Genomic DNA, 12721 nt, shown 5'->3' with positions numbered 1-12721 from the left:
AAACTAAATTTGTGGTTATTTCAAGTCGAAATTTTTAGAACAGTGCGGCGCTAACTCTAAATATAAACAACGAAGAAGTGGAAAAAGTGAATACATTCAAATTCCTAGGAATATAGATCGATGATAAACTGGAAAAAATGGATTCTATATTTTCAGTTAGACTTCTAGCAGTATGTACATCGGTGAAAGCTGCCTTTAATTCTATACATAAGTTTTTGCGCGATGCGCTTACAAGAACTGTTGATTTGGCTTCTGTTGATCTAATAAACCCCCTACTAATTTTACTTTAATATCTATTAAGCACAGATATCGGCCTGTTACAATTTTATTATTATCACATACCTTCGTTTGATACCCATATGGCAACATATAGGTTATCTTATCAATTTAACTGAATTAAATTTATCAAATAGGTGGCAACCCGCTTCAAAAATATTTTTGAATGTAAGCTTCCTAAACCTTTTAAGTTTAATATCCGTATTGCAATATTTCATTTATTTTAGCAATTTAAATGAACAAAATTTTTCAAACTTATTTTCGGCATAAAAATTTCCTAACCTCTTTAGTTTGATGCCAAAATTGCAATATTTAATTTATGTTATCGTTTCAATTAAATAAAAGTTTTGAAACAGGTTTACTTAAACTGAAATTTTCAAACAAGTGGCAACTCTCTAATTTTTTCCTTCTATGTTGTAAGTTAGACCTCTAGCGATACATAGGAGAAAACTTAATTCGATTCCATGCATTACTTTTCGAGTTATGCGCGTACAAATATACAGACAGACAGACAGACATAAATTCTAAAAATGGTTAATTTGGCTTCTGTAGCTCTAATAAAGACCCCCCATATTATTTTTTATTTAATATCTATCATGTATAGACATCGGCCTGCTAGAATTTTATTATAAGTCTCAAGTAGCACACTGGTGTATAAATTGGTGTAAATTTATGGATTTTGGTACAAATCTGATTAGATTGAATAAAAAAAGAACGTTTTGGTGTATTTGTTATTCCACCAGTATTTCTTTCAAATCAAAATTCTATCTTTAACATTTTGGTACTATTTATTCATTGAGATTAGTACGAAAACTACACCAGCTCCTAAAATGCGCCACTTTTTTCATTTGGTTCACAAACAGCTCCACGTTAACAAATGTCATTAAAATTATTCAGGCGACATTCTGAGTAGTGATGTGCTGAATTCTCGGTACCCAATACTTGAAAAAAATTTCGGTACCCAATACTTCTTTTTCGGTACCCGATACCGATTCGACACACTAAACTTTCGTCACTATATCTGTGCCGTTCAATTCAAGTAGCTTAAGTCACTTTAGATGGTTTGACTTTGAATTAAAAAAAAAATCAGTTTCCTTTGAAATTGTTTTATATTTTAATTAAGATTCTATTATAGGGGCATCTTGAACTACATCTTTGGTTAGTTAAACGTTAAAATATTGTTTGGGAATCCAATGAAATGTGGCTTTAAAGGGAAAAGGACCTATCTCGACATAGGCTTCTTTTGGGGGTAAAAATTATTGATATTTTATAAGACATCGCCTAAAAACCCAAAATGTACAAATAAGATGGTCCTTTCTCAAGAGATGAGCAATGTGTTTGTATGTATGTAGTTAAGTGAAGGAAGTATAATGTGTGCGTCGAACAAGGCAGGCAATTAAATCTGCACAATAATGATCAAGGCGAATTTAATAAGGTGGTGTTAGCCGTGTATAAGTAAAAAATTACACTTACAAATTATACGCAGATATTCATACTGTCATTAGTAAGAACTACAACAAACACGTAATTTTGATGCAATGTCCTCCACGGCAAAAAATTCAGATACGCCGGTAACACAACCTTATTAAATTCGCCCTGATACTGATGTCGCAAAACACACTCTCGCCTTCTTTTACTTATCGCAACCGTCTTTCCAATTGCAATAGTTCTGGTGGCAATATTATTTATTTTTCATAGCTGACACCATGATAAAAACATAACAAGGTAAAACCATTGAGAGGCAGTCTGACGTTTGCCCACAAAATAATTTTAAAATCAAAACTCAAACTCACACACACATTCTCATTTTCAATCTCAAACAACAACAATTGTGAACAATTTAATTTTTTTATTTTCAATTTTATATGATTTTAAAATGTTGGCAAACGTCAGAAAAAAATCATGGCCGAAGAAATGAGAGAATGAATTTACCTTGTAATGTTTTTATCATGGCTGACACTATATGTATGTGTGCGCGCTTTTATTAGAAATTCCAACATTTCGGTACCGAGCATCGAAAGTATTTGATACTTTTTAAATCGGTACCGAGTATCGATCAATACTTAAAAGTAGCGACTCAGCACATCACAAATTCTGAGAGCAATTGACAGTGGACCAAAGAATTCACCAAAAAATGAATATTGAATACACCACACAGTAGCTTTGTTTCTTTACAGATAGCCGCATTTACACAAGGTAGTGTTAGCCGAATATAAGTAAAAAATTACAAAAGCAAATTACAAGAAACACATAATTTTCACGTTATGCGGTGAAAAATTCAGCTGTTGCTCCAACCTTAGACAGATTAGGCACAGCTACTTTGATTTGCTTCGTTTACATATTTTTGTATTTTTTGATAAAAATGGGCGATTTATTTAATTTGATAAAGTGTGGCAAAACCTGAGTATTTGTGAACAATTTTTAAACATAAAATGCGATTAAAAATTCGCAGCAAATACATATGTTCAGTTGTCAATAGCATCGGTCAGGTGTTTACTAGCTAGTTTCTGCTAGTTTGCGTTTCTTGTCTTTTTCTATATTTCACTCGCTGTGAGCGTAATTTTGTAATTCCTCCCATTCTTCTTCCTGATAATGATCTGCTAGGAAAGTAAAGAAACAAAGCTAGTGTGTGTGTACATAATACACTGCCTGTTTTAATATGAGCCTATTATACATACCACAAGTAGAGCTGCTATCAGTGTTGCCGTTTTGATAAATTGGTATTTTTTTTCAGGGCTGTTCTGGTTTCGTTCGAAATTGATTTCTCATCGATTTGGATTTCCGATTCTAAATTTTAAAGATCTTTTGTAATCCTATCAAAGTTTTGAAGTTATAATAGGAAATAAATCCTATTCGAAATGTCAAAAATGCATTGAGCTGTTGTTGCATAGTATTCGTTTATTAGAACATTTGTAAAAATTTTAAATAAATTTTGTCGAATGGCGGTAATACAATGGTGATGTGAAAGTAGAAAAGCGTACTGAAAGCGTGCTAAAATAGCCTTAAACTCGTACCGAGATATTAAGATTATGTTGCTGACATTCCGTAATTTTATTGCATCATGGTTAAATGAAAACAAATAAATAAAAATAAAATTGCGCGAGCACAGTAATACATTTTTTTTGTTACCAAATACAAAATGTTTATATCGATTGTATTTTTTTTTACATTTTAGACATAAAATAATTGATATAAATTGAATTAATATCAAAGATTCATACTTTTACATGAAGTTAAATCAGAAACGAAATAAAATATCAATATCTGATGATTAAAAAAAATTGGTAGTTTGGAAACTGATTCGGTAGGATTTTTTGTTCCTAAATATATTGTCGAGTGGTAACACTGGTTGGTATATTTAATACAAGTTAACACATAATAAATTACTTACCAGTTTGCCTTTGCTAAAACATAGCGATTTACATATTTACATTAATTTTGGCAATCGCCGCAACAGCTTGTTTACCTTTTGTTTCCGCTGCATTAAAGCTAATTACATACTTACATTCTTTTGGCCACAGCCACAATAACTTCCAACAAGCGAAGTGTTGCTGACACTTCATTTTTTCGCAATAAGAATTCCCACAGGTGAATTTCTAAATTGCTAACTAATATTATTTTACAATTCCTCTTTTGCAATCGGAGTTGCGCCAATTCAAAGAATTAGCGCAACAACCGAATTATCTGGCACTAACCAGTTGCACGCGCATCCGGTAAAATGCAAAGTGCTGATACCAGCGTCTGGAACATTTTAACAAGCAAGTTGTTGTTGCTTTCACAATTAAATTTTAGCATTAATATTTCAATTATTCAACTTGAATAGTCAGTCTCATTTCTGTAGCGTACTCGGTTGGAAGTTTAAACAAAAACTTCCTTGTTTTACACCAGTGGTGAAATATGCATCAATAAGGCGCCCCTACACGCTTAAAGTTTGTTTGGGTACTAATGATTCAACATCATGCCTTCACAAATGCAGCTATAAGTTGCATAGTATATATGAGTACGAACAACAGCGAGCATTTTTTCTACATAACATAGGCGGACGCTGATTTGATTTCTTCTTTTCGTACGCGAACGTTAACAAAACATGTTGAAATGTATACGTTCGCGTTTGCGTTCGAATAATGGACGTGTGGTAGGCGCTTAAACTTCTGTCAACTGTGTTCATTTGACAAGAAACATTTTTTATACCAAATTCTCAAACTGAATTGTGTCTAGGGCAAAATAAATACACCGTTCTTGGCTTGGTAAATATTTTTGTACCAAATTCAAGAATCTGTGTAAGTTTTCAATGACGACCATATATTCAAAGTATGTGTTATAAAAGTAAGGCTAAGTTCACAACCTAGAGTAATAGCGTTACGCGTTGCAATGGAAATCGCTCAATCCAAAGAAACTTCTTCGCCAGCATAATCGCTGGCGATTAAAACGTAGCTAGTGTTTAAATTGTAGCAAAATTATACACGACTAATTTTTTATAATAGGGGAGTTTACGATGAGTAGCATTTTAGATTTAAAGTTGCTACGTACCAATCTAGCATATATTTTGTTGTTGGGAAAGCAACAAAACGTGTGATACATTGCTACGTAGGGATTTCCCTAATATATATTTTTTGTTTCCACAACCCTTTGGCAATTTATACCGAAACTTAAGCATATTGTATTGTATATAATAGCAGTAGAAGAGATGTTTAATTTATTATATAAATATGTACATATGTATATTTTTTATTTATTTGGGCTTTAAGTATGAGAAAAAGCTTTTTTTAACAAACTGCAAAGACTGTGTAAATATTGGTTAGAAGCGATTTTTATGTATTCTCGCTACGCTAATACGTTAGGTTGTAAACTTAGCTTAATACTGAATCTCAGCTGGACGCCATATTAAAGCTGTATGACTACTATTTAGCTAATTTAACAATTTCATTATGTACATTGGCTCAACTATGCCACTTTATGGATATTTTCGACCCTGTTTTAAACAGCGCGTCTCTTAGAAAATTAAAAATGGCCAAAAAATCACTACTTTCAAAATGTAACTTTTTCCAGATTTATTTAAATCTTCAAATCCTCATAAATTTTGAGGCGCTCGATTTTTAGAGGGGGTAGGACCGAAATTCACTCGACAGAATGTACCTCGTTTTTAAATTAGGAACTCACATTCATATATATTCGCGATTTTGATGTCTGCATATAATATATACTGAGATTTATAAAAATAATTCTAAGTTGTGCAGATTAAAAAAGAGCTTCGGTGTAAATTTTATGTCTGAGTTAATTTTAAATTTGATTACTAGTAAATTTTATTCCTCGAATCATTTCGTACTCTTCACACTCATGGGAATATATTTATGCTAGAATATGATGTAAATGATTTACCATTATGGTGTATGATTTGAGCCAATTATGAGTACGTATTTTACACCAACGGAGTTTATTTTATGTTCTAGAAACAAGAAAAGTTGTATACCACTGGCATAATATAACTATATACCGAAAATCAGTAAAAAAAAATTACGGTAGGTGTAAATAATACACGAAAAAGCGGTATAACCTTTACACTGAATGGAAATAAACTGTTCAAAAACTGCGCCTAGAAATGGCATATTTTTTATATTGAAAATGTATATCACGCCGATGCAAAAAATACACAAAATATTTTGGTGCATTTTTGACTTTTGTGCTACTTGAGGTACTGGTATAGGTTTCGTTTATTTTATCAATTTAATTAAATAAAATTATTCAAACGGGTGGCAACCCTCCTAAAAAATACTTTCGGCAGTAAAATTTCCTAAACCTCTTCAATTTGATACCCATATTGCAATATTCAATTTGACCTATAAATTAAATTTAATTAAAATTTTAAAACAGGTGGCAACTCTCAAAAAATATTTTCCGCTGTAAGGCTTCTTAAACCTCTTTCTTTTTACTCCGATATTGCAATATTCATATTTTCTTATCAATTTACTTAACCTGCAATTTTCGAACAGGTGGCAACTCTCAAACTTTTTTCTCTCTAGATTTCAAGTTAGATCTCTAGCAAAATATTCGTGAAAACCGCTTTCACGAGTGATGAGCCTGCAAACATACATACAGACAGACAGACAAAAATTCTTAAAATGGTTGATTTGGCTTCTATTGCTCTAATAGAGACACTCCATATTAGTTTTTCTTTAATATCTAACTATAATGAACAGTCATCGGCCTGTTACAATTTTAATATATGTATAGATAGCACTATTTTGATGTACCGTTTATGAAATGCCAAAAAAAGTTTTTTTGAACCACTGTAGTACCTACATGTATTACTTTTCATATCAATTCAAGTCTATTACATGCGCCCCACGCTTTTCATTTCCAATCTCATAAATTGTTTTTAATGACTTCTGCTAAAATTTCAGAATCAAATTGATATCTTTTCATTCTATGTGACTTAGAAATATTATTTTCTAATGTTTAGCCATTTATAAAGGCGTGGTATATTAAAAAGTTTTTTTATTTTATTTATTTCCTACTTTTTAGTCTTGTCTGTATAAAAATTTGCAATAGATATTAAAATAACTCAACGATATTAATAGATTGGTACACACGCTTGCATATATGTATGTACATACATACGAGCGTCAATTAATTTCATTCAAAGAAATGGCGTGCCGTCCATTTCCGCTGTAGCGTAAGTAGTGCATATTTTTAGGCGCAATATATTGGAGTCATGTATCTCTAGAGTTTTGATATGATACCAGGCGACGAGGTTGATGTCAAGACTTTTATAGGATCTTTGCAAAGCAAAGGTTTTATAGCAATGAATGGTGTCTGGACACACAACATTGCAAGTTGATAAAAGCGTTGTAATAAAAAAAAGCAAGATACACGTTGGAGAGTTTAAGAATTTTGCAAAAAAAAGTAACAATAAACAAAGAAAAGGAAACACTGACGGCATCGCGGATGCATACTTTTTATGTTTATAGCTATTTTAGTATTAGTTTGATCAGACCACAAGTATGAACGCTGCTAAATTTTAAGGTTTAAGGTTAAATGTTAAGTGTACAATAGTTTAATTTTCAAATGTTTTTTAATGTTTTCCCAAAAGTGTTTAAAGTCCAGTATCATTGCTAATTGTCACAGATTCAATCAAAATTTGTTCCTTGTTTTTGTGTTCACAAATTTTGTTTTGCGTTCATACATATTTACAACGTATATTCTAACAATAACGTCCTTATATTTGTTTCTTGTTGATCTCTAATAAGGCAGCAAAGTGAAGAAAGTCTTTTCTTGCACATAAAATAACTTGATCAAAATAGCATATTATAACCAACTAAATTGTCTACATCTACATAAACTCCTCTTTCTTTTCATCAGAATCGGTGAAAGTGTACAAGAAAATATTATATTTCCATCTCTAAAGGCCGGTTCACACGATATTTTTTATCATGATTGATACAAAGGCAAATATTTTTCCATCACACGATTGGACTTCTAATTTACACCAAATTTGATGTTACTAATTTGTGTACCGCTGTGATGTAGTGGTTAGCAGTGCGCGCTATTATTCCACAGGGCCTGCGTTGGACCCCATCTTCCGACCAACATCAAAAAAATAAGTCATAAAAAAGTTTTTTTTTTCTTATAGCGGTCGCCTCCGCAGGCAGTGGCAAACCTCCGAATTTAATTGTGCCATGAAAACAGCTTCTCATAAAAATATAATCGCCGTTCGGAGTCGGCGTAAAGCTGTAGGTCCCTCCCCTTTGTATGACAACTTAAAGGCGCACGCTACAAATCGGAGGAGAAGCTCGGCCAAACACTAATATATAGTATAAGCGCCAATCTATTATTGTATAAGCAAGCTGTATCAAAATTTCATTACCTTATCATTATCGGTTCCAGAGATAAGCGATATGGAAATTTCAATTTATATGGTATGTGCCACAACCCCTTATTCCAATTCCCTTTTCGCCACAAGCACGGTACTGATAACATATGTAGACAGTTGGCATTAGCGGTTTCAGAGATAAGCGATGTGAAAATTCAGATTTTGTGGGAGGTCCCACGCCCCCTTTTCCAATTTCTACCAGTTTTCGCCATAAGTACGTTTTTTATAACATATGAAACGATGTCAAATTTCTGGTCATTAACATAAGTGTTTTTATGGGAGGTGCCATACCCCCTCTTACAATGCCCTCCACCTTCCGCCATAAGTACGGGATTTACAATTTATGCATCCATGTCAAGGTTCAGTTCCCCAGCATAGAGTAAGTTATGTATATCCTTTAAATCGGTGTATGTTTCATAGAAATCGAGCGAACGGTGGCCTCAAGAAATGGGTTTCAAAATGTTATTGTAGTGTATTTATAAATAGATATTTTTTATGGTGATATGCAATACGTTATTTAACTAAAACAACTTTTTTTATATAAATGTTTTTCCGGTACTTTTCAGCATTTGTTACGGGGTCCTCTGCCACAACAGCAGCAGCGAGAGATGGGCCCAGCTGAGGCATTTTATCATTATGCCTATCATATAAATCGCAGCAATAATCAAATGAGTGGCAAATACAAATATAATCGTAATGATAACGGTTCCAATAGTTTTACCAATTATTACTACGCGGAGGACATCAAAGGCTATGCGAATAGAAGTAAGGCGCAGCTCGGTGACCTCGCCGGTGGTAAAATGTTGGCGGACAAAATGAAAAGCAACTGCAAAGATGCCATTAACCATGCTCCTCATAGCGGTCATTTGTTAGAAGCCATCAGCCCCGAAGCGGTGATGAGCAATAGTAGCAATAACAATTATCTAGTGGCCTATAATGGCAAAAAGAGTAAAACAACGGCCAGTGTCAATGCCGGTAATGGCGTTGGCGTCGTCACCAGTGATATGGAGACCAATTTGCAGCTAGTGCCACAGTTTCCCCTGGAAGCCAAACAAGTCCTGGTTCATGATAGCGGGAGACATGCGGGCAACGCACAGTCGAAGAATTATAATCATGCCAGTGGCAATGATGGAAACAACAACAGTAACAGTAGTAGCAGCCACAGCAGCAGCGGCCCTTTTTTCGAGCAAAATAAACAAAAACTACACAGGGGCAGCAGCGTTGGTCTCAGAAGCTTGCACACAACTAAATTGGTTGATATTCTGGATACGTTGCACGACAGCGTCGAGCTCGAACACGTTGACGACGTAGACGACGACGACGACGAAGCATTGTATATAGTCGAGGCTGATACCCAGGACAAAGCGTTTGGGAAACTACAGCACACCAAAGCTGCCGACGCGGCGGACTTGCACGCAAATGTAGCTTTGACACAGAAAGTCAAAGGCCAGCCCTATGCCTACGGCATCTTCGTGAATCTGTATGAGCACAGATATGAGCACATAGCAAGTAAAATTGTGCAAGAATCGGGGGTCACAACCAATGCCAAATTAAACGATAATAATGGCGGCACAATTTCTCCGACGAAAACTGCTGATCGCCGACAAACGTCGTCGCAACGACAACCACATTCATTAGTTGAACTGCCAGTTATGAATTTGCACAAACAATTTACAAAAGCAACACCAGCTAACACGAACGATGTGTATACAGCGCACAACGCGCGCAACTCACTTAGCGATGCCAGGATTTCGCTTGCCGAATTGGTAACATCTCCCAGAAGAATCCATAAAACAAAAACAAATTTAGTTAGCACGGCGCTAGGAAGAGTAGCTGTGACGCCTCAAAAACAAATAGCAACAACAGCAGCAGCAACAAAACACCAATAACACCAACCATACAGCAATGTTCGCCAAACTTGAACAGGTGGAGGAAGAGGAGAAGGGAATGGGGAAACATAAAATAATTACTTAGAAGTAATTAACAAAAAACAATAGTAATTTAAGTAGTAAAAGTGAAAAAAAGGACTTGTATAAACATTTTGAAAACTTTCATTTTATGCACATACAAAAAATTGGATATATAGGCAGAAGAGTGCAGAATATTTCAACCCTTTATACATACATAAATATGCAGACACAGTCTGCATATGTACATAAGTACATACCTATATAGTATATTTGTTAATACATCAATCAATCCAATATACTTACATAAATATGTAGTATAGGTCAGTTCGGAAATGCAATCCGCAGTATTACTGCAAAGAATTAAACTCTTTTACTCTTAAACTGTAGATCATAGAAATACCTTGTTTTCTCAACTTAGGACGAATTCGGCACTTAACCGTGTTTACACATGCTGCACATTGCCATAAATTATAAGTTTGAAATAAAAGGGACTGTCTTTGCAGTAATGCCGCAGTATTGCATTTAAGAACTGACCCTATGTACATATACATATGTATGTACATAAGTGCATGCATGTATGTATGCATATTAGACCTGCAGTCGGACTCCAACATTCGCTATCGTTAATTTTGATCTCCAAAAAAAAGAAAGAAAATGCGTGCCTGTATGTGTATATTTTTAGGCCCCACTGCTTGTTATTTAGAGAATTTTGGTGACAAAAATTTAACTAAATTGAAAAGCAATGGGGCTTAAAAGCAAAAAACATGAAAAAGTAACAGATGCTATGAGTGATCATTCATATCCTGCAGTATTTGTAATATGTTGCTAGGAGTGCCTGCCACTTTCAGAGATTTTTGGTGATCAAAATTAGCGATAGCGCTTTTTAGGCCCAATTCATTTTCAGATCACATACGTTAACTGTACTTAAATTTTCAATGTTTGCTACGAAAATATGAGATAAGCAACCCTGTGTTTATATCAAACAACAATCAGCTGTTCAGAACAAAATATAAACAAACTAACAAATGCAACAACAATTTCTAGGAACAAGCAACAATGGTGCCACTTGTTTGGCATATTTAAATAAAGGTGATCTGAAAACCAGCAAAAGCTAAATGAGATTTAAATAACAATCCAAAAATTTAACTTAAGTGCAATTTAGCTCTTTCATCCAGCGCATCTAAAATTGGCCTTTAGAAAATGTTTCTGATTACCCCCTTAGTTTTAAAGCTTAATTTGAGATGATTTCGGCGTAATGAAAATTCACTTCCTTGGCACAACTCCTTACGATCATAGGAAATTGCAGCCCTCAATAAATTTCTTTAAATGTTTAGTAACTCAACTTGAATTTAGACGGATAGAAATTGACATAATTGAGTATACTGGTTGAAGGTCGACAGAGTATGTGATGGTAGAGTTTGTTTTCAACGATATCTCAACAATCAAAAATATTATGAACAAATCTCGATTTTGACGGGTTTTAGAACAAGACAAGAACGAAGGTTTGAGTGATGCTAAAATACTTTTAAAACCCGCCACTAAAACTTTTTTCGCGACTCAGTTTAATATATGTAGTACAAATATAAGTACATATACAGGGTGTCCCAGAAGTAACGTGCCAAACTTTAGGGGAAGGTAGGTGGGGGGGGTGAGCTCCCTGATAAACAAAAAATTTTCAGGTAAAAGTGTCACCGTTTTTGAAATTTAAAAAAAATCGTGCTTTTTCATGTGTTTTCTTTAACTACAAACCGGGCAATACTTAGTAAATTTTTTATGTAAAATACTTCCAGATAGTTGCCTCTCCATACTCAAATGCAATTAGTTAAAATATATTAAGGAACCATCATAAAATTAGGACTATTTCTGGATTTTTAACTTTTTGACATTTTCTTCCCCAACTTTGACTATCTCGGGTGAAAAAAAAATTTAATGTAAAGTTATAGCTCAGTACATTTTTTTTCACCCGAGATAGTCAAAGTTGGGGAAGAAAATATCAAAAAGTTAAAAATCCAGAAATAATCCTAATTTTATGATGGTTCCTTAATATATTTTAACTACATTGCATTTGAGTATGGAGAGGCAACTATCTGGAAGTATTTTACATAAAAAATTTACTAAGTATTGCCCGGTTTGTAGTTGCAGTTAAAGAAAACACATGAAAAGGCACGATTTTTTTTAAATTCGAAAAAATGTAAATATTTCAAAAACGGTGACACTTTTACCTGAACATTTTTTGTTTATCAGGGAGCTCACCCCCTCACCTACCTTCCCCTAAAGATTGGCACGTTACTTCTGGGACACCCTGAATATATAAACTTAGCAAAATTGAACCATAGTTAACGTGTCCAGTGCATTCATGAACAGTGAATTATAAAGTAGGCGTCTGCGGCAACCTGACACAAAGAACTGTATTTAGAAAGTTTTCCTTTTCTGGCAGGTCGGAAACTTTTGTCCTCAAAAGATAATGGGTGCACTCAGTTGAGTAGAACAAGAGACCCAAGTAAACAGCTTCCTATTAGCGCTCACGATGCTATAGTTTCTTATGTTATGAGTTTGGTACTTGTGCCGCCAAGAGAGACAGGGTTACCCGGAAAGTCCGAATAGATAGTTAAGGACATTATTATTTAGGTCATCTATGAATAATTTGGTTAAGTTCGACAAAGAT

The 12721-nt window shown here is 34.1% G+C and overlaps 1 protein-coding gene across 1 annotated transcript in view; it reads left to right on the top strand.

Annotated features, from left to right (window-relative positions):
• The window catches only part of LOC118745429, an 87818-nt gene extending 76619 nt beyond the window's left edge, over window positions 1-11199 (top strand). The window contains exon 3 of the mRNA XM_036478882.1: window positions 8713-11199. Coding sequence (XP_036334775.1) covers window positions 8713-10035 — 1323 coding nt within the window. The 3' untranslated portion in view covers window positions 10036-11199. The remainder of the gene's footprint in view (window positions 1-8712) is intronic.
• Window positions 11200-12721: the final 1522 nt, after the last annotated feature.

Source organism: Rhagoletis pomonella, unplaced genomic scaffold (assembly GCF_013731165.1).
Source record: "Rhagoletis pomonella isolate Grant_MI unplaced genomic scaffold, Rhpom_1.0 Rhpom_scaffold_00009, whole genome shotgun sequence".
NCBI classification, from domain to species: Eukaryota; Metazoa; Arthropoda; class Insecta; order Diptera; family Tephritidae; genus Rhagoletis; species Rhagoletis pomonella.
Note: the sequence above shows the minus strand (reverse complement) of the source record. Positions and strands in the feature narration are given on the sequence as shown.